Source organism: Macrobrachium nipponense, chromosome 3 (assembly GCF_015104395.2).
Source record: "Macrobrachium nipponense isolate FS-2020 chromosome 3, ASM1510439v2, whole genome shotgun sequence".
In the NCBI taxonomy this organism is placed as follows: domain Eukaryota; kingdom Metazoa; phylum Arthropoda; class Malacostraca; order Decapoda; family Palaemonidae; genus Macrobrachium; species Macrobrachium nipponense.
The window spans coordinates 131,362,059-131,385,481 of record NC_087202.1 but is presented as its reverse complement, the minus strand read 5'-3'; the positions used below and the strand labels follow the sequence as shown (position 1 = coordinate 131,385,481).

The following is a 23,423-nucleotide window of genomic DNA, read 5'->3' as shown; positions in this document are numbered from 1 at the left end:
CATTTTTTTCAAAAATTCACCATAAAACTCAAATATTAGTCCTAGAGACTTCCAATTTTCTTTCAAAATGAAGACAAATGATTGAATATTACGATACTGTAAGAATATTAGCTTACAAATGCCGTTTTCGACCATATCTGATGAGTTAAAGTTGACCAAATGTCAAATTTTTATATATATATTTTATATGCAATTATTTCGGAAATAAGAAAAGCTACAACTTTCAAATATTTTTAGTTTTTTGTTTATTCTACATGAAATTGCGCACATTTTCATATATAAAACTCTATGAAATGCCTAATATGAAATGGAGCAAATATTCCGAGAATGGGACTTACGCATTTCGGAGATTTGTGGCGGAGAATCCGCGCGCGGTGGGAAGGAAAGTTTTTTTAAAAATTCACCATAAATTTAAATATTGTGCTAGAGACTTCGAATTTGTTTCACGATGAAAGATAAATGACTGAATATTACTAGACTGTAAGAGTTTTATCTTACAATTGCTTTTTTTTTTTCGACCATTTCGGTGGGTAGAGTCAAATTTGACCGAACGTGGTTTTTTTTTCTTTCTTATCGTGATTTATATGCAAATATTTCGAAAATGAGAAAAGCTACACCCTTCAACTATTTTTTGTTGTATTATACATGAAATTGCGCACATTTTCAATATATAAAACGTTATGTAACGGCTAATTTAAATGGTGGTGCAAACATTACCACAATCGCATGTATGATTTTTTCGGAAGAGTTACCGCACGGACGTAAAGAAAATGTTATTTTTTCATAAATTCACCATAAATTGAAATATTGTGCTAGAGACTTCCAATTTGTTGCAAAATGAAGGTAAATGCTTGAATATTACTAGAATATAAGCGTTTTAGTTTACAATTGCATTTTTCGACCATTTCGGTAGAGTCAAATTGACCGAAGGTTGAAAATCTGTCACTTATCATTTTTATATGAAAATATTTCAAAAATTGATAAAAGCTACAACCATGGGTTGTTTTTTAGTTGTATTTTGCATGAAATTGCGCACATTTTCATATATAAAACTTTATGTAACGGCTAATTTAAAATGGTGCAAACATTACCACAATCGCATGTATGATTATTTTCGGAAGAGTTACCGCGTGGACGTAAGGAAAAAGTTTTTTCATAAATTCACCATAAATCGAAATATTGTGCTAGAGACTTCCAATTAGTTGCAAAATTAAGTTAAATGATTGAATATTACTAAAAATATAAGAGTTTTAGCTTACAATTGCGTTTTTTCGACCATTTCGGTAGAGTCAAAGTTGACCAAGGTTTGAAATTTTGGCACTTATCGTTATTTATATGAAAATATCTCAAAACTGATAAAAGCTACAATCATGAGTATTTTTTTGTTGTATTCTACATAAAAATGCGCACATTTTCATATATAATACTCTATGTAACGGCTAATTTAAAATGGTAAAAAAATTATGTCAAAGTGACGAAATAATTTCCGAGATGTGTCACAGATACTTTTTAGTGCGGCAAGAAAGAAATTCGCGCTTGCGCGCCTGCGTAACAATTGTAAACAAAACAACACCTTGATCCGTGAACTCCCAGCATCCCCCAAGGCGTGTGATTCAAGAGTTTTCGGCTGGTAGGCCTAAAAGTATTTTTCCGCGAATTTTTAAAAAAACTTTTGTATGTCGACGTAAAATACATCCAGTCGGCACCCGAAACACAAAAAATGTAGACGTAAAATACGTCCAGTTGGCGTTTAAGGGTTAATGACCCATAAGGCCACCCACAGCTTTAAATTTATACATGTGTGACCAAACCAATGAACAGTTAGCTGAAAAAAAATTAAACTGGCCTTATGATTGTGGTCTAGGCTGAAAGGCTGTTTTTTTTTTTTTTTTTTTATTACTATGACCGGGTATACAGGGTTGCTCGTCAGGATTGGCTCATTTTGGCAATTTTGGTCTATAGAAGTATAGAGATGGCCCAGGCCCTTATCCCAAATAAGGTATAATAATTTGGGTCCTTGACAACACAGGTCTAGAGATGAGCTATATTGAACTGTTAATGCTTGCCATAATGATATATCTAAGTCCGAGCAAATTAAAGGTAGTTTTGTGAAAAATTTAAGTTCTATATAATTACTTCACCATATAAAATTAGGTCTAGAGATAGGTCACTTTTGCCACTAGACGAGGTCTCTTGATACCCGCTAAATTTTCCAAAGCCAGGTCTAGAGGTCAGAATTCACTGAGGAGCATCCCGTTCCAAAAAAATGGAAGAACCCCCACCCCACCCAGGCTCAAAGGAGCAGGCAGAGATGCAAAGGCTAGATAACACAGAAATCCTAGTTATTCTAGGGCCTACTGTAGTTTATTTTAGGCTCAACCCTACAGTTTTATGACTTAAACTTGTAGGCCTGTGCCAAAAATTATATTGGGGGATTTTTTAACAGAGCACTTCGAGAGACAAAGATTTTACTTAAGTTGCACAGATCTATAGCTGTAGGCCTACTTTAGTCATCTGTCTTATCACAGCATTTCAAATTATTGTTTACAGCAATAGTTATGGGTAAATATTAACATTTGTGTACAACTAGCCCCATCCTTCCCCCTACCTGCTAAAACAAAGTCATGGCAAGTTAACTTTCTAACAATAAGGAACAACTTTATTTCATAAGATCCTTGTAGGGAATTATGTAAGCTTTGTAACGAGCCATCAGACAAGAAAAATCCGTGCAATATTAAGCGAATAGTGGCGGAAAAACGTCATATACTGCAGCCTGCTGCATTGTTTGAATTACCGCGCCAAGATGGCGGACTTGTTGACGTATGTCCGGCCGGCCGATGCGGCATCTAGGCTTTTATATCTATGGTACTATAGACGTCATCATTAATCACCCACCAATCAGGAAGACCAGAAGGCTGCAACAGATAAAGTCCGCCGCCTACTACTGAAGGAGGGATTTCTTTGAAGAGGTAGACAGAAGACGCAGACAAGCAGAGAACCAGAGAAGCAAACTCGCAACGACATGGTGAGTGTGTGTGCCTTACCAGCCATGGGGATGAAAGGCTTCAAACATCAATAGGTCATCACATTACAACACCTCAGTGCAAACTTAAGTTGTTTTTTGTTTTTCAATCACGTATATTTTATTTTGTGTGAAAGTAGTATGAAAAACTTCACTGTCTCTTCGGTATCTAGAGACTTGGAAAGAATCCAGAGAATCTGCAATCTACAATAACATATAAAAAGACTACAATACACTGGTGGCAAAAAAAAAAAAAAAGCCATTACAGAGGTGACAGCTGAATAGGATAAATATAAAAGAAAAGTTCCTTTCCTTACATTTGATGGCAGCACTAAACGATCCCAAAGAAAGGCTTAACAAGAAAGGAAAACGTACAGGAAAGTTAGCAAAGGCGAGTCATAACAAGACTAACAGACGGCTATGCAAATCATAACACGTGAAAGGAGAGGCACATACAAACAAAAAAAAAAAAAAAAAAAAAAAAAAAAAAAAAAAAAAAAAAATCCCTCTTACAGAAGTCATCATTTACAGCCAAAATTTCAACCTTCAGTCAACTTTGACTCAACCCAAATGGTAAAAAAACGCAATTGTAAGCTAAAACTCTTATATTCTAGTAATATTCAATCAATTACCTTTAGTTTGCAACAAATTGGAAGTCTCTAGCACATTATTTCGATTTATGGTGAATTTGAAAAAAAAAAAAAAAAAAAAAAAAAAAAAAAAAAAAAAAAAAAAAAAAAAAAAAAAAGAAAAAAAAAAAAAAAAAAAAAAAAAAAAAAAAAAAAAAAAAAAAAAAAAGTTTTCCTTACGTCCGCGCGGGAACTCTTCCGAAAAACTCAAATTTTTTCGTCTGATTGTCGTAAAGTTTGCACCATTTTAAATTAGCCGTTACATAAAGTTTTATATATGAAAATGTGCGCAATTTCATGTAGAATACAACATTCAATAACTCATGGTTGTAGCTTTTATCAGTTTTGAAATATTTTCATATAACGATAAATAGATAAAATTCGTCCTACGGTCAACTTTAACTCGACCGAAATGGTCAAAAACTGCAATTGTAAGCTACAACACTTACAGTCTAGTTATATTCAATCAATTACCTACATTTTGCAACAAACGGGAAGTCTCTAGCACAATATTTCAATTTATGGTGAATTTTTGAAAAAATCTTTTTTATGTCCCCGCGTTATGAATTCATGCATCATATTGATATTTTCTCTGTGTTGCCTTGATCGTTTTACGTTTTACAATGTGTTATATACCAAATTAATTGCAATTTAGTGTACAATACAACGAAAAAATAATTAACTCGTTAGCTTTAACCGTTTTGCTCACAGCACAATTTGTATATAATTAATGAACAATTTTTTTTTCGCGCTGTCATATATCCCAATATTTATATATGATGATTATATTTTTTTTCATTTCTGATGGTTGCATACTAAACTTCAGGCAATGACAAAAAAAGGAGCCAAAAATAAACTCTTCATCTTGAAAACTAAGCGTGCTGTGATTTTTTGAAAAAAACTATTTTTCCGCTTCGGCGCTCACTCGCGAACGCTGCCGGCATACGGGAAACGATTTTTAAAATACCGCTTCGGCGTTTAAGGGTTAACATGAGTAATTACATATATTTTACTATTTGCAGGTTTCCAACATGAAACTTATATTGTTCGGATTGGTACTGTTTTTTCAGACATTCTTCTCGTGTGGGCAGAGTGTTAAAATGAAAAATATCCAATTTACAAATGGCTCTATCATTGAGAGAACTGAGGTGTATTTATTACAAAGAGTAACGTAATTCTTGAAGTTGACTTGCGAGCATTTTTCTTGCCAGAAGATGATGTCATTAGTCTTAAAAGTGACTTATCGCATTTAGCTGAATCACTGGGTCAATTGCACAAGCGCCATTTTCCTTTCAACCCAGAGAATCCGCTTGCACAGATTTTGTCTGTAGCAGAGATGTTATCTTATGATTTGCAAAACAAGACAGCTGAAGCGGAATGCTTAGCTCTTGAACTTCTTATGTGGACTGTAGGTCATAATAACGTAGAAAGACGTAACCCGTTCTTATTCGCGGTGCTCAATATTTTTGGGTCCGTTGCAAGTTTAGGTTTGGAAATTGCAAATTGTCTAAAAATTAATGAACAAAATAAGAGAATAGAATTTCTACATCAAAATTAATTAATTTTCTCTGAACTTCACAGACAATAGAGTCAAATCAGTTTATGACATTGGTAAACGAGCATTCTAGTAATATAAATCAGATCATGGATATGGAATATTTACTTGCAACATTAGCATATTACAGTTCAAAAGTAATCATATTCATGGGAAAATTTCACATTTTATTGAAAAATCCAAAGATTATGTCGAAGCAATTACGCTGGCTACAAAGGGAGTTCTTTCGCCGCACCTCTTGCCTATTAAAGATTTATCATTAACCCTAGTGAATGCACATGAGAAACTTGGCTATGAAACTTTGTAGGGGCCACACAAGATCGAATTTTATTACAGCTTAATTTCAGTAAGCCTAGAGATTACAGAATCATGATTAATATTCCCTTCGATTCTTCTGATGCCTGGAAATCTTACAAAATAGCTGTTTCTTGCCATTGGAACTTTACCATGCTTGCTTATATTTAATGTTTTGTTATTATTATTTTTATCGTGCTTATTATACTTTATTGAAATATTAGCCTACTGTGTAATTTTTCTTCCTGTATTCTTTATATATATTCCTTACTTTTTACAGAGGAACTCCCTTCTTAAGACAAGGATTCATCACCAAACAAGATTCGAGCTAAATGTGGTACGGTGTGGCAAGTAGTATCTCAAGCAGCTGAAGATTGTGGAAGATTTTCTCAGCAAAACATATTGAGGGAAAACTCTTGGCCCCATCATTTGCAAACGTCTTGTAGAAAAAAGCAGCTACACGAGTGCGTTTGGGATACTTATTGATTTTATCATTCAACACATCAGGAAGTATATTGAAGCTCAAGGCAGAAGTCTTGAAAAACTGTGATTACAAAGTATCTCATGAATAAATTCTAGCAGTAATTAGAATCATGCATGCTCAAGGGATATTGGGAAAGTATCAGTCAATTGATCATTTATGGTCAAGAAAATGGGGTCCACCCTTTTTCAGGGATAAATGCCACATCACATTCAAAGATGATGCAATTTATAAGATTTGACATAAAAACAATGAGGTCAGAACATTTATGTACAGCTAAATTTGCTCATATTTCTGAAGTGTGGGATAGATTCATTGGGAATTGCAGAGCCGCTTATAAGACACCCGAGAATATCACAATTGATGAACAACTTTTTCCATCAAACTGCAGATGTCCTTTTCTACAGTATTCTATAGTATATGGGAAATGAACCAGACAAATTTGGAATAAAGTTTTGGATGGCTACTGATACAGAATCAAAGTATATGTTAAATGCATTTCCTTAATTTGGAAAAGATGAATTTTGACCAGCAAACCAGCCCTTACCAGATAAGCTCATGTTGTGCTAAGACTAATGGAACCATTCACTGGGAAAGGTATAAATGTCACAACTGACAATTTTTTCACGTCACTTCAATTTTCTGAACATTTGAAAGTTAAAAAACACCAGTATTGTTGGCACAATGAACAGAGCCTGTAGAGAAATTCCATCTCAAATGAAGTCATGGAAAGGTCAACTGTATGATACATATCTGCTGAAGTATAAGGATACAACATTGACAATATACCAAAGCAAGAAAAACAAGACTGTCTTCATGCTCAGTTCACTTCATCGCACTGTTTCAGTCAGATGTGGACAGAAGCAGCCAGAAACGGTTGTGTACTATTACAATGCAACAAAATTTGGAGTAGATGTACTTGACCAAATGGCATGTAATTATTCCACAAGGTGCCCTTCCAGACGTTGTCCTGTGCATGTATTTTAATATTCTCAATTTTGCAAGTGTCAATACATGGATATTGCATTCAGATTAATTGGCTACAGAACTACTACACTAATTTCTTTGGGTAATTAGTTTTCTATAAAGTCAAAATGACTGCTTGGCCGTTAATGGTAGGTGTAGGACCTTGGCCGTCCTAGTAGATGAGAGAAAACAAGTGCATCAATATTACCAGATTGAGAAGTCATTGTCTGGCTAGTTACAATTTTCCCACTGGCTTTAGCAGCTGCCTTCCATTTCCAGTCTCTCTGTAATTTAACCAATTAATCTAATGTCTTCCATTTTTGTTCACCGCATTCCATGCACTTGTAATGTTAAATTAACTGTACATACATACTTTCCCTCTGCAACTGGTGCAAAGGGTATGAGAGTAGTATGTGAATTTGGTCATCTAGGTATTGCAGCCTTTGCTGTAGTGCCGGAAACTAGAAGAGCTAGTGTTGGACATACCTAATCAGCAATCAGGTCACAAACCTAATTCACCAAATGAAAAGAATCAATTATTCCAAGACCAAGCTGCCTTGTCAACAAAGTATGTGGACATTACAAGTGGCAGAAACAAATTGAACTATTGGCTGGGTTGTTCCTGGTTTCTTACCCCAAAGTGGGCGGGGTCTTGTCACCTATATGAAAAAAAAAAAAAAAAAAAATTACAAAATTCAAGCGGCCGTCGAGTAGAAACTCTTAGCTAAGTAATTAATGGGCAAGTTACTTACATAAAACATGATATTAAGAGCAAGCCATGCATAAAATGTGAGCTAAAATTACTGTGCATTCTTAAAGTGATAATTGCCAATAGACTTAAAAGCTATATTCACAAACCAAAATTTAGTTATGTTTTTCTTACAGTCTTTCCTGAACCAGTCTGAGCACAACCCATGATATCCCTTCCACTTATTAATATGGGTACAGCAGCTGACTGAATAGGCGTTGGCTTGTTATACTTAGCTTTCTGAATATTCTCAAGAAGAATATTCTGAATAGTCATTTCTTCAAAGCTATTAACTCTACTTGGAATAATCCCATCACCAGATACCTGTAAAGCAGATAAATTGGTTGTAAACCATCAAAGAATTTACAATATAGCTGTGGATTGAACAATTTTTTAAACATTGAAAAATCATTTTACAGGTGTTCTACAACAATAACAGGACAATTTATGGTATACAGTATTGAAGGCACTGCATGGAAAATCTGACGATGGGGCATTTTTAAAGGATAAGTACAGACACCCAAGTTCTAATAATTCTGAAATACTCTATATACTCATTAAATTTTAAAAAATCAAATTTTCAGAGAAAACTTATCAATTAACCCTCTTACGCCAAAGCCCTAAAAATCAAAACCTCTCCTGTATGTCGGCGCCGGTTTGGAGTGAGCGCGGAAGCGGAAAAAATAATGTTTTCAAAAAATCACAGCGCGCTTGGTTTTGAAGATTAAGAGTTCATTTTTGGCTCATTTTTTTCTCATTGCCTGAAATTTAGTATGCAATCATCAGAAATGAAAAATAATATCATTATCATATGTAAATAATGCGAGATATGGTAGCGAAAAAAAAATTCATAGATAATTGTATTCAAATCACGCTGTGCAAAAAACGGTCAAAGCTAACGAGTAATTTTTTTTCGTTGTATTGTACACTAAATTGCAATCCTTTTGATATATAATACATAGTAAAACAATAAAAGCAACACCGGAAAAATATTATTCACAAAATGATGTACGAATTCGTAACGCGCGGACGTAAAAAAATGTTATTTTCAAAAATTCACCGTAATTCTAAATATTGTTCTAGAGACTTCCAATTTGTTTCAAAATTAAGACAAATGATTGAATATTACGATACTGTAAGAGTTTTAGATTAGAATTGCAGATTTCTACCATTTCGGACGGGTTAAATTTCACCGAATGTCGAAATTTTTATATATATATTTTTTATATGCACATATTTCGGAGATGGAAAAAGCCACAACCTTCAATTATTTTTTATTGTATTTTTCATGAATTTGCGCACATTTTGATATATGAAACTCTATAAAAAGGCTAATATGAAAAGGAGCAAATATTAAGATAATGCGATGTACGTATTTCGGAGACTTGCGGCCGCGAATCGGCGCGCGGTGTGAAGGTAAATATATTTTTCAAAAATTCACCATAAATCACAATATTGTTTTAGAGACTTCAAATTTGTTTCAAAATGAAGAAAAATGACGGAATATTACTAGGCCGTAAGAGTTTTAGATTACAATTGCGTTTTTCAACTATTTCGGTAGAGTCAAATTTGACCGAACGTGGTTTTTTTCTATTATCGTGATTTATATGCAAATATTTCGAAAAAAAAGAGAAAAGCTAAAACCTTCAATCATTTTTAGTTGTATTCTACATAAAATTGCGCACATTTTCAATATATAAAACTTTATGTAACAGCTAATTTTAAATGGTGCAAACATTTCGACAATCGCACAAAAAAATTCTGATTTTTTCGGAAGAGTTACCGCGCGAACGTAAGGAAAAATTTTTTTTTTTTTTTTTTCATAAATTCACCATAAATCAAAATATTGTGCTAGAGAATTCCAAGTCGTTGCAAAATGAAGGTAAATGATTGAATATTACTAGAATATAAGAGTTTTAGCTTACAATTGCGTTTTTCGACCATTTCGGTAGAGTCAAAGTTGACCGAAAGTTGAAATTTTTGCACTTAACGTTATTTATATGAAAATATTTCAAAACTGATAAAAGCTACAAACCTGGGTTGTTTTTTGTTGTATTGTGCATGAAATTGCGCACATTTCCATATATAAAACTTTATGTAACGGCAAATTTAAAAGGGTGCAAACATTAGGACATCGCACGAAAAAATTTATCGGAAGAGTTTATCGAACGAACGAGGAAAAAGTTTTTTCATAAATTCACCATAAATCGAAATATTGTGCTAGAGACGTCCAATTTGTTGCAAAATGAAGGCAAATGATTGAATATTACTATAATATAAGAATTTTAGCTTACAATTGCGTTTCTCGACCATTTCTGTAGAGTCAAAGTTGACCGAAGGTTGAAATTTTTGCACTTATCGTTATTTATATGAAAATATTTCAAAACTCATAAAGAGCTAAAATCATGAGTATTTTTTTGTTGTATTTTACATGAAATTGTGCACATTTTCATATATAATACTTCATGTAAAGGATAATTTAAAATGGCGCAAAAATTATGTCAAAGTGACGAAATAATTTCCGAGATGTGCCACTGATACTTTTTAGTGCGATAAGAAAGAAATTCGCGCTTGCACGCCTGCGTAGCGATTGTAAACAAAACAACGCCTTGATCCGTGAACTCCCAGCATCCCCCAAGGCGCGATACAAAAAGTTTTTGGCTGGTAGGCCTATAAGTATTTTTCCGCGAATTTTTAAAAAAAAAACTTTTTGGAGCCGACGTATGATACGTCCAATCGGCATACAGGAGACATTTTGACTCGACGTTTAATACGTCCAATCGGCGTAAGAGGGTTAAGTAACTGGGAGTCATCTGGCCTTATGATTACTAGTGACAGGTGGCCAAATTCCATACACCAGCTGGTAAAACTTATAGATCTGACTTAATTTTGTTGCATTAGTTTATATTTCCACATCAAATGTAATTATAACAAATTTGTTGTATATGGCACGCTACTACAACAAATTAAAAAATATCCTCTACATTACAGCTTATAATCTCTCCTAGAATCCTGAACTGTGATCCTCACCAGCAGCCTGGTGAAAAAATTACTTTCTCAGATCCCCAAGACTGGGGCACTCATAAACAAACCCCTTACAGTAAAGTCACTGCAATTAGGCTAGAGAGCAAAAGCATCCACAAACCATGGGTGACTCACATGATATCTGGATATCTGGATGTCTAGGTGTCCAACCCACTATGGAAAATCAATTTTTATCTCTTTCATCTTATTTGCAGCCAGTTAGTTCCACCACTCTTGCCAGGTATTTCCTTATTTTTTTATTCACTAATCTCACGATTCAACTTATCAAGGTCTCAACATTGTCCAGACACAACCAGACCCAAGGGGTGACTTATTTATATCTACTAAACTGGTGTCTCATCTAGGTTATTGTGCCCTAATACAATTAAATAGAGCACTAAAAGAAAATTCAAGTTTAAAAGGAGTTTCATATAAGAAATTATATAAAAACAATCATAGCTGTATATATATATATATTACCTACCATACAATACGTATACATAAACTGTACTGTAAATGACTTGATTTTGAGGAGGCCTTCCTCCCTAGAAAACAACTACTAGCTGCTCTAAATTACAATGCACCCAAGAATCATTGCAAAGACAAAATGTCCATCTATCACATGCCCAAGAGAGGTGCTTGTCCTAACATTCCCAAGCAGATGCCTCACAGTCAAGGTTAACTTGTGGCTATTACACTGGTGTCACAATATCTAGGGTTATTGGGGAAAAACTCTTTATCACGAGAGTTCATAAAAAGTTCTAAAGGGTCCAAAATATAACTTAAAAGCTTGTGTGGAAACATCATAAAAGCTTTTTAATCCTTCACTGGGTTCACCTTCAATCCATGGGACTGAACATGAGCCCTTCAGGGACTGAAGATGAACCCAGGGAAGGGTTAGAAATCTTTTATGGAGTTCTATATTGAGCTTTTCATACAGTACGGTCATCAATTATGCAGGAATCTGGTCGATCCATGGCCTTGCAGAACTGGAAAATTGCAGATTTTGATACACTTACCTCATGGGAATAATTCCATTAGGGCCAAGGCAACGGGCAACTTACCCAGTCAAACTTTTTTTACTACCCATTTTCAAATACTTTCTATGAACTATACTGTATTTTTTCGAATATGAAACTTTTCTTATACATAAATAAAACAATTAAAAGGGTTTTAATAACTTGAAAGTTTAAAATCACACCCGCCCAGAATGGTGAAAACTCCCACACGTAAAACTGCCACCATTGGGTGCAGAGTACTATACGATACAATCATTTCCTTTATACAAAACCTTTTGGATGGAATTTCCTCTACCTATCCTCTGCCAAAAACCTTCAAACTCCTCTATCTCCTCCTCCGTGAAGAATTCTTCTGCTGAGGGAAGGCTTTGTGAACCATTTGAGGTTTCAGGGACTGGCTGATCATGCGTATCTTCATTCCCGCTAGGCCTAACAATCTTGGTTATGAGTGCCCGTCTCAGTTTCTTTGTCCGTCACGTTCACTATGTAATCATTTTCATCTAAATTTATTCTACGATAAAAAAGAACTGATGAAAATTCAAAATTTGATATGAAATTACGATTTCTAAAAAAGAAATAAAACTTCAAAATTCAACATGAAATGACAATCTCTCTCTCTCTAATAATTCTAATTAAAACCTATTTCAATAATAGAAAAATATAAATGATCCAATGCTAAAAGTTAGTCAAAACAAGTTAACCTAGACAACAAAAATTCTTACTGCAAAGAGAGATTTAAAGTTGTTGACCGCTGCCAAAATGTGGAAGTTGCTCTTTCCTTCGTCTATAACTTAAGGAAAAGCTTTTAGTTTCGAGAAAATAGGTCTTCCTCTTCAAACTTCTAGTAGATGCATACATGATGCAGATGATCAGAATACACTTCGCAGATCTGAATAATACGTATGGTGATGATGATGATACCAATCATACATAAACACTGCACTATGACGTCACAAATGCGTGAGGCGGAGCCTTTCGTCTTAGCTAATGGCTGAGCAGGAATCTTTCTCTCGCATTACCCCACCCCACCTAAAACACTTGAAAAGACAATAGATTGGACAAGTTTTGTGGCGCATGACTGGAAGACTTTGAAGGGCTCCGCAGATACAGAAAATAAATTTTTGAAAACTAACACTACATTATTGGGGAATTGCACAATCCAATCACACATATTTCGGGACCGTTCAGTAATTAAATAATCGTGGACCCTTTAGAACATCTAGGTTATTGATGCTGGATCATTATTATAAAATAAAATAGTTTAACCTTTACAAGTTTAGAGTATGCACTGATTACTTTATTTTGGTGTGATTACATTAATATTACAGTACGGTAATGTAATCAGTACAGTGATTTTTTCATTATAAATGTATATTCAAGAATATAAAAAAACCTAGTCTCCTTTGTATATACGTACTAATGTACACAATGTAATAATGGTTACGCCGTTCTACAAACTACCTACATATTTTAAATACGTATGCTCTAAACTCATCATAAAACACTTTACTTGTTTTTTTTGTGGAGCTTATCTCCAAATAGATATTTATTGTGGAAAATTCATTAAATTGCCAATTCTAAATAGAGCTAAATTCACTAATTGCTTTACAAGCAGTCCCTGGTTATCAGCGGACTTGGTTAAGGGCAATCTGGTTTTATGGCGCCATGATGGGGCAAGTTTCGGTTATCGGATTCGTTATCAGCGCCATAAGGTGATGATAATAGTTATGGTGCCATAACATACCTACCTAACAGTCTCTCTCTCTCTCTCTCTCTCTCTCTCTCTCTCTCTCTCTCTCTCTCAGCAGCTAAATTGTTTTCCTAATTAATTCTCTGGTAATAAACATCAATCAGCCGATTCTCAATGTATTTTGCCATTTATATTTTAATATTACAGTTTGGTTCTATAATTATTAGAGTAAATCATTTTCTTATCAAAACTGTATTCAAACACTAAATAGTCCAAGGGTGTGAACAAGGAGGCAGGTAGAAGTGTACTGGCTCTATTACAGGTAAGGGAAATTCATATACACAACATGCGGGCGAGAGTAAAAATGGGTTGGCGACACCTGATTTGTGTTTCTTTGGAGAGAGAATTATAAATATAAAAGTAGACAGAGTATGATGTTGCATGATTTATACATTAGCGGAAGCCAGCTGAACACTCTTTCGAATGGATGTAAGAACAATGCGACTGTAGGAACATGTAGAGGTAGTGTTCGAGTTATGATAATTCGTTTTACGATGTTCAATTTTAAGATGGGGTCAGCAATTAATACTGATACGACAACACTTTGAAAATACTTTTAAATTTCGCTCTAACGGTGCAGCCCAGCAACGTACAACCAGGCAGCAAGAGAGAGAGACCAAATTACAATAGCCTAACTTTATCCATCTTCTAGTTCAAAAAAAAGAAACGTGTTGCTAAGTACAACCGAATTGGATAACATCCATTTGGCTTTTATTTCAACCATCGTACGATAGTGAACAATTACCGCGCTCATGTTATAAATGATGTTATGTATAATAGGACCGATATATTTTTAGGTAATACTTTTGTTTGCTATAGATCAAAGATCAGCAAGGAGACATACTGTTAAATTTAAACAAAGTTGTAGCTGAAGCTGAGAACACTTTTTGAGCTGCTAATGACTGTTATTGTGCATCGGTAACAAAGATAAAACTCCCGTAAACTTATCCGATCTATCACAACCATAGATAAAGTTGAGAGAATTATTTTAATCAAAAGAATACAGTTTTACTACTGTTTTCACACCGTTGAAAGGTAAACAACGTAACAGTAAAACTCTTACTACAAAGAAATCAAGTGAAAATAGCGAATGGAATCACGTATGTTCCTTACATAATAAACATGCCCACAAAGCAATTGTAATTAAAAAAACAAAAAAAAAAACCCCCCAAAAAAAAAAATAATTTAGTTCCCGAGACATTAAATTCATATTTCAACCTAAAAATAACACATCTTATAACGAAAAGATGACCTTGTCTCATGTAAGTTAAGTATCCAGATATTCTTTTATGCTAACTAGAAGCAAAACAAATTGCTCCGAATTGAGTTAAATACGATAAAATCAACTTGCATTCGCCATCAGCTGATTTCCAAACCAAAACATTGACCGCTTTATTAGTATTTTATATAATATGTAATATGAGAATGCATACAATATAATAGGAAAGAGTAATGTATGATTTGTAAAAGATTCACGGAAAAGATGCATATTCGTTATGTTTTTATTCCATAATTATATGTAGGTGTCAGCAGCCTGATAGGTATCTCTCAATTATGCCGATATTGGTCCAAATCTGAGTCCGATTTACCATTGTATCTATCATCGTATACGCTAGGCTAACTTGTTAATGTTATTCAGTTTCTCTTAGTACTGAATTATCATGAGCCATTATGCAGTGTACCTAGAGAATTAACTGAAACATTAATAATTACTATGCCGTATGTGTAAAACGTATTACTGTGTAGTGTAGGGTTTTTTCGGAACCTAACACCATCGTAAGTAGGAGAATACCTTTACAATAAATTTGAAGATAATGCATTGTCCTTACAATACTATCCCTCAAAAAAACAATAGTTAAGGCATAATTGTGGATGATAAGAGCAAGATTCTGATCACTACTCACAGTAACATGAAGGCCAGAGGAGGGCAGCCCTGGGTGTGCAAGACCATCTGCCTCGGTATATCCTTGGCTCGGAGTCCTAGGGAGGGGTGTGTGTGTGTGTGTGTGTGTGTGTGTGCGGCATGCCCGGGGGTAATCCTCGGGGTGTTCAACTGTCTTCTGAGTGCGGCTGTGGCCACATCTGGGCAGTTTGGTGATTTCTGGTGTTGGTTCGTGCCGGGGCGGCAGTGTGTGGCGCCATACGGGATCTGCATCGGCGTAGTCTTCGTCTACAGGAAGGCAGGTTTCAGTCTGTCTATTGAGATCCAATCCTCGCAACCATTTATGGAGATGAGGTATGCTTTGCTTGTGCGTCGGAGGATGCGGAAGGGGCCTCGGTAGGGCCTTGTCAGTGGCGGGCGTCTTCCCTGACGAAGACGTGTTTGCAGGATTAAAGGGCCTTCGGAAGGAAGTGTTTGGTTCTATCGAAGAAGGTCTTTAGGCAGATCGTGAACTTTTCGGCGGTCTCCCGAAGCTTGGCGATGGAGACATCTGCGTTATCGGCGTTGGTCGGGAAGAACTTGCCTGGGACTGCCAATGGTTCTTCACAAACCTTTGCCGCTGGTGATGCCTCACTGTTCGCCCAAGGGGCATTCCGGAGGCCGAGGAAGACCACACGGTAGCTGAATTTTTCCACAGTTCCTCACCAGTGCAGCGCGCCATTAGGGACACCTTCAGTGATCAGTGGACTCTTAGCCACTGGGTTGTAGGCAGTGGTAGCGTAGTGTGACGTCCCCATCAGGCAGCCCAGGGAGGTCCACAGCTCCGACAGGAAGACAGGTCTGCGGTCCGTCGTGATATCGTCTGGCACTAAGAATAGGCTGATCCAGCTGGAGAAGGGCTTCTGCACATGCTTTGGTGGTTGCATCTGACATCGGCATTGCCTCGGGCCACCTAGGAGAAAAGTTGATTATCATCAGGAGGTATCTGGCGCCTGCAAACGGGGCCAGGGGACCTACGTTGTCTACATGAATGTGGCCAAATCTTCGTTTCGGCTGAGGGATCTCACCCATGGCCGATTCTGTGTGCAGCTACTTTGCTTGACTGGCAAGGGACGCAGTTCCTTGCCCACTCTCGAGAATCCTTCCAAATTCTGTGCCGGACGAACTTCTCCATCAGGAGGCGCATCGTCGTCTGGCCCGAGGGTTGCGAGAGTCCGTGTATGATGTCGACTACAGCCCTCCTGCGGGAGGAGAGGATCAGCAGGCAGGGCGGCCAGTGCTGGTGTCGCAGAGGAGCATTGTGTTTGAGGTTCCAAAGAGCATCCTCCCACTTGAAGGAGGGTGAGGGCTGTGAGGTATATGGCAATTTCAGGGTCGGTGGCCTGTTCCTGGGCGAGGTCTTCGTTCGATCCCGAGGTGAACGGCGTTGATTTCTATCCTCGAAAGGGCGTCAGCCACAGGGTTCTTCTCGCTGGCTATGTAGTGGATGGTGCAGCCAAATTCGGTGATGGCTGCCAGGTCTCTCTGTTGTCTTGCTGACCAGGCGTCGCCTGCCTTGGTGAAGGCATGAACCAAGGGGCAGTGGTCTGACCTGATGGTGGAGGGAGCGCCCTCGTGGAGGAAACGGAAGTGGCACACTGCTTGGTGTACTGCCAGGAGCTCACGGTCAAACATGCTATACCTTGTCTCGGCGGGCGAAAGTTTTCCACTGAAGGAGGCAAGCGGCTGGGGGGACACCCTGGGCCATCTGCTCAAGGACAGCCCCACAAGCGACGTTGCTGGCGTCAATGGTAAGGCGTAAGGGCGCGGTGGGGTCCTGGTGAGGCAAGGTGATGGCTTTGGCGAGGGACATCTTTGTGTTGTGGAAGGCCTGCTGTAGATTTTGTGTCTGGGGAAGTCCACCCTCTTGGCACCAAAGATGCACTTGTCAAATCAGATGACTAGCCCGTTTTCCTGCAAGCATTTCGGACTGCTCGGACATGATGTAGATGCTCCTCCATGGACCTGGAAAAAATCAAAATATCGTCAACATAGCAGACGCAGAAGCGCAGGCCCCCCACGATACTGTCCATCAGGCGCTGGAAAGTGGCCTCTGCATTTCTCAGGCCGAAGGTGGAGTAATGGAAGACGCAAGAGCCGATCGCAAGATGATGGCGGTCTTGGGAATGTCCTCAGGATGTACTGGACCTGAAAATAAGATTTGAAGAGGTCCATTTTTGTGAAGATTTCTGCTCCAGGAGGGCCCCAGTCAAGTCGTGCATGTTCGGCAGGGGGTAGTGATCGAGGATCGTTGCGAGGTAAGTCTTCGGTAGTCTTCGCAGGGCCTACAGGTGCCATCAGGTTTCAACAACATGTGGAGGGGAGAGGCCCAAGGGCTTGATGCTTTCCAGCAGATCCCCATTTGTTCCATTTCTGAGAAAGCCTTTTTTGCATCCTGAAGGCAGCCTGGATGGGATGGTCGAAACTTTCCATGCGCTGGCGTGTGATTATGGCGAGGCCGCTGCCACAGTTGAGTCTGGTGTAGTCTGCCGCCGCCGTTTTTTGACTGCTGGTAGGTGCAGGGGCTTTCACATTTCCTGGAGTGCCTCCCGAATCTTCGATGGTAGTAGAACCAGGAGTTTTCACCGCGCTTGTGATGGTAATTGCTTCCTAGCAAAGAAAGATAAAGGAAAGGAGAACGCATTTTCGAGAAGTTCGGCAGTAAGGAGGCTTTCGCGCCCGTGTTGGAGGCCCCGTTTCTCGTGGTTGTTCTGGAATCGTTGGGCGTGTTGTGGAGTGCAATACACGCCTTAGTGGCGGGAGAAATGCCGCGATTACGGATGCAATACCTCGTCTAGATTCATCTAAGAATTTCTAGAAATCTTGCGAGTCTGTGACGTTCGCCGTAGGCTCCGCCCCCAGAGTGCCGTATAAATACGACGAATGAACTTTGGAGAGCAGTGATCGTAAGAGAAGAGAGAGAGAGATCGTAAAAGAGAGACTCCAGTTAGTCACAGAGATCTCCTCAGTAAGAGCCACAGATCAGATTATCAGTGAGAGATCAGCCGCAGCAGAGATTATCCGTGGGAGATAAGAGAGAAAGGGACCAACGAAGGATCAGGAAAAAAGTTGCTCGAGAGTTGGTTGGATACTGGTCCAATCGTCTTCAGGAGTGGACGACCGAGTTGTCTCTACATTGAGCAGACTTCGGAGAAGAAAAGGGGGGAGTTCCTGCCTTACAAAACTCCCCCCTTACAAGTAGACAAGTTTCTGCAATACAGTCAAGAGGACATCTGCATCTGCAATCACCGTTTTCCTTTTGAGAAGCCTTCCCTTCGAATTGCCAAATTGACTAGCAAGTATTTGAATTGCCTCGCTGTTCCCCCAGTTCATGCAGTGTAAGATTCTGTCTTTTTATGTAAATAGGAGATACCTTTCTGCATTTACCTATGTTAGTAAGCTTGTAAATAAACCTTTGTTGTGTTAGTGTTTCTTTCTATATTCGTATCCCCAGTTTCAACTGTTGGTGTTGAAATTTTTTTTTTATATATTTCATATCGAACCTGAGGCGGACCTCTCTCTATAATAGAGGACGTAATGTTGTGTCGACCCTTGGCCAGGATATTTCGACACCGTAACATTGTGGCGACCTTGCTTAGGCTATCAACACTTTAACGGTTTGAAACAGGGAGAATATTTAAAGAATCAGAATGAGTGAGATGGTGAAAGAGTTTATTGAGTCAAGTAAGCTACTAGGTCTAGAGGGGAATGATCTACAGGAGTATGTTGAAAGGAAAGAAAGGGAAAAGTATGAGAGAGATGAAAGAGCGGCTGAGAGAGAAGAAAGAGCAGCTGAGAGAGAAATGCAGCAACAAGAGAGAGAAAGAGCGTGTGCATGAGTTGGAAATTGCTCGGTTAATGGAAAGTAATCGTAACAGTCGGACAGGCGAGAACGAAAACGGAGCCGATACGTTAGGTATGAGTGCAGTGCTAAAATTAGTACCAAAGTTCGACGAGGAAGATGTTACGACATATTTCATGTGTTTTTGAGAAGTTAATGGAACGAGTAGGTTCTCCTAAGAAAACGTGGACTTATATTTGCAATCAGTTTTGAGTGGTAGGGCGCTTACTGTGTATAGTTTGCATGTCTAAGGAGGAAGTGATAATTACGACATCGTGAAAGAAACTGTTTCTTAGCAGGTATAGGTTAGTACCAGAGGCATACCGTAAGAAATTTAGAAATTTGAGAAAGGATGAAAATACTACGTATGTAGAATACAGTAAGAAGTTAGAAAGGCTGTTTTTTGATTGGTTAACTTCTGCTAAAGTTGAGGATTTTGATAGTTTGAAGAACTTAGTGTTGTTAGAAAACTTCAAAGATAACGTATCCCCCGAGATTAAACTTTATAGAGAGGATAGGCGAGAAGTATCTTTTGCAGGAGCAACTAGGCTAGCTGACGAATATAGTCTAACTCATAATTTGAGTGTTAGTAAGAAACTAAATGATCCTTCGTCTGGTAGAATACAAAGCAGTAAAGGTTTCAGTTCTAGTAATAGCAATGCGAGTAAAAGTGACTATTCTGGTTATACATGCGGAAAACCTGGTCATACGTCTAAGGTTTGTAAGAGTAAGGTGGCATCTAGTGGCTCAGAATTAACTTGTTTCCGATGTAATGGGAAAGGGCATTTAGCGAGAAATTGTGCAGTAGAAAAGAAGGACGGTAAGAAACCAGTGTCTCTAGTTAACCTTTCGTCAAGTAGGAATGATGTGTTGAGAGAAACTAGGAAAAATTTTGGTGAATTTCTGTCAGAAGGCGTAGTTTCCTCTTTTGGAGGAGCAGATTCGAGAGAAGTACGTAGTCTTGCTTCGAGACACACGCGCTGCTGTCTCACTAATTCGGAAAGTGTGTGTGCCGAACAGGGCAGAAATCAATATGGAAGAGAAAGTCATGTTAGGTGGATTTCCTAACACTTGTGTTCTTTGTCCTTTGTTGAAGTTGAATTTAGAAAGTCAGGTAATGTCAGGAGAAGAAAAACTTGCAGTTGTGGACAGTTTGCCCGTTGAAGGCGTTGACATTATTGTCGGTAACGACTTAGCTTTATCCAAGAATGTGAATCCTGTTGTGAGGAATATTCCAGTGCCTGAAATGGTAGTAACTAGGTCGGGTTTAGATACAGACATAGACTACGATCATAATTTGTTCGTGGATTCGAACGAGTGTGAGTTCGTGGATTCGAACGTGAGTAAGTTCGTGGATTCCAACGAGAGTAAGTTCGTGGATTTGAACGAGAGAGAGTTCGTGGATTCGAACAAGAGTAAGTTCGTGGATTCGCACGTGAGTAAGTTCGTGGATTTGAGCAAGAGTAAGTTCGTGGATTCGAACGTGAGTAAGTTCGTGGATTCGAAAGAGTGTGATAGAGGTAGCGAGGTTGATCTTGGCATGAGTGTGGCTGAGAGACCTAACCCAATCGGTGACAGTGAAAGCCAAACGGGAGGCGCAGCTGTCGAGAGTAACGTAGTAAATGTACCAGTATCTAGTACTAGTTACGGTGATGAATTAGGCTCTATCATTTTGGATAAGGATGAGCTAGTCAAGTTGCAGAGAGAGGATGAGACACTAACCCGAATTTTTGAATGTGAGCTGGATGAAGATCTCGATGGTGTAAGGAAACTTTTTGTTTAAAGGACGAAGTTTTGTGTCGTTATGTTCGACCGAAGTCAGGTATTAAACGAGAAATTACCGAAAAATTAGTAGTTCCTAGGAAGCTGCGTGAGCTAGTTTTGAAGTTGTCACACGATGAGCAAGGACATTTGGGAGTAAATAAAACTTTCAAGTGTATTAATAAGGCGTACTTTTGGCCTAAGATGAAAAATGACGTGAAGAGATATGCTTTAAGCTGTTCTGAATATCAAATTGCCGGGAAACCGATTCAAGTAATTTCCAGAGTTCCGTTGTGTAATATTCCTTCGGTAGGCGAATCTTTTGAGAATGTGTTTATAAATATGTTCGTACCTTTGTCTAGAAGTAAGGGTAGAGATGATTGCATAAATAATCTTGATTATTATAAAAACAATTGAAGAGATGTTTGGCAGCTAGCAGAGAACGGAAGCGCTTGGCACTTAGCGAAAGAAAACCCGAACGGAAGTCAAGGGGGAACTGAAGGAAAGCATGATCTTAGAGCAAAAGAGAGAAGTTTGTGTGTAAGAGATAAAGTTTTAGTACTAGTTCAGAAAGAAGGTTCCTCTTTATCTCAATTTCGACGGTCCTTTTTCAGTGTTAGAGGAGAGGGGAAATATACATTATAGAATTAATGTGGGTAAGAGTAGAGCAAAGGCAATGAATGTAAATTTGCTTCAGAATTATGAACAATGGCCCGTGCCGTGGCCTCCGCCCGTGTAACAGTGTTACCGAGTGAGATTATTTTCGAGAAAAACACGAGTGAGATTAGTTTCAAGAAAAACACAAAGAGGTGTTTTAGTATTTATAAGTTTTAATCAGTTCAGAAAACGGAAAAAGTAAGAGAGAAGGATAATGTTATAGTTAGTAGCCTCTCTAGTTTTTTCAGAATGAGTAGCCTAATGACCGTTTTCTGTTTTGGCACGAGTGGTTGAGTGGATGAAAAAGTATTAAAGCTTTATGCAGAATTGTTTCCCCGCTGTTTAATTCTTGCTTCTCTTTAGAAAAAAATAAAATCAGTTGATTTCATTTTTTTTTCTCTTTTGGGGGGGAGTGTGATGGTAATGGCTTCCTAGCAAAGAAAGATAAAGGAAAGGAGAACACATTTTCGAGAAGTTCGGCAGTAAGGAGGCTTTCACGCCCGTGTTGGAGGCCCCGTTTCTCGCGGCTGTTCTGGAATCGTCGGGCGTGTTGTGGAGTGCAACACACGCCTAAGTGGCGGGAGAAATGCTGCGATTTCTGATGCAATACCTCGTCTAGATTCATCTAAGAATTTCTAGAAATCTCGCGAGTCTGTGACGTTCGCCGTAGGCTCCGCCCCCAGAGTACCGAATAAATATGACGAACAAACTTTTGGAGAGCAGCGATCGTAAGAGAGGAGAGTGAGAGATCGTAAACGAGAGACTCCAGTTAATCACTGAGAGATATCCTCAGTAAGAGCCACAGATCAGATTATCAGTGAGATAAGAGAGAAAGGGACCAACGAAGGATCAGGAAAAAAGTTGCTCGATAGTTGGTTGGATACTGGTCTAATCGTCTTCAGGAGTGGACGACTGAGTTGTCTCTACGTTGAGCAGACTTCGGAGAAGAAAAGGGGAGAGTTCCTGCCTTACAAGTAGACAAGTTTCTGCAATACGGAGTCAAGAGGACATTGCATCTGCAATGAAATTGACTAGCAAGTATTTGAATTGCCTCGCTGTTCCCCCAGTTCATGCAGTGTAAGATTCTGTCATTTTATGTAAATAGGAGATACCATTCTGCATTTACCTATGTTAGTAGCTTGTAAATAAACCTTTGTTGTGTTAGTGTTTCTTTCTATATTCGTATCCCCAGTTTCAACTGTTGAATTTTTTTTTTTAAATTTCATATCGAACCTGAAGCGGACCTCTCTCTAATAGAGGCCGTAACATTGTGTCGACCCTTGGCCAGGATATTTTGACACCATAACACCGCCGCTGGTGGAAGGTCTTCTTCTGGATCATGGCACTGATCTCCTGAGTTGGGTCCTCTCTTCTTTCTCTGCTGCTAGGCATACGGGAGATGGGGGGGCGGCAAGCTTCGCAGCCTTGGTCAACAAGGTTGTTTTTTCGCTTTCTCCACCAGCTCGTCATCGGGGAGGGTATAGGCATCAGTTATCTGCCCTTGGACATCTGGGGCAAGTTGCCGAATAAATATTTTCTTCCCATCAGGGCCTACGTCAGGCAGGCAGAAGAGGCTGATCACTGTGTCCCAGGCATCCTTGGGGTCGGCATCTCGCTCGGGTTTGTGACGAGGTCAAGGGCACAGGCAGCTCTTTCAGCAATGGGAGTGGCATAGATTCTCACAAGTTTCGTTTTGAGTTCACCGAGTGTGACTGGGTTGGTCTGTGCATCCAAGAGTTATTCATTTGTATACGT

General features: G+C 38.5%; 1 protein-coding gene across 1 annotated transcript in view; it reads right to left on the bottom strand.

The window, feature by feature from the left end:
- LOC135222523 (probable ATP-dependent RNA helicase vasa-like) overlaps positions 1-16,091 on the bottom strand; it is a 199,351-nt gene extending 183,260 nt beyond the window's left edge. The window contains exons 1-2 of the mRNA XM_064260609.1: positions 15,954-16,091; positions 7,831-8,019 (exon numbers count right to left, since the gene is read on the bottom strand). Coding sequence (XP_064116679.1) covers positions 7,831-8,019; positions 15,954-16,091 — 327 coding nt within the window. The remainder of the gene's footprint in view (positions 1-7,830; positions 8,020-15,953) is intronic.
- Positions 16,092-23,423: the final 7,332 nt, after the last annotated feature.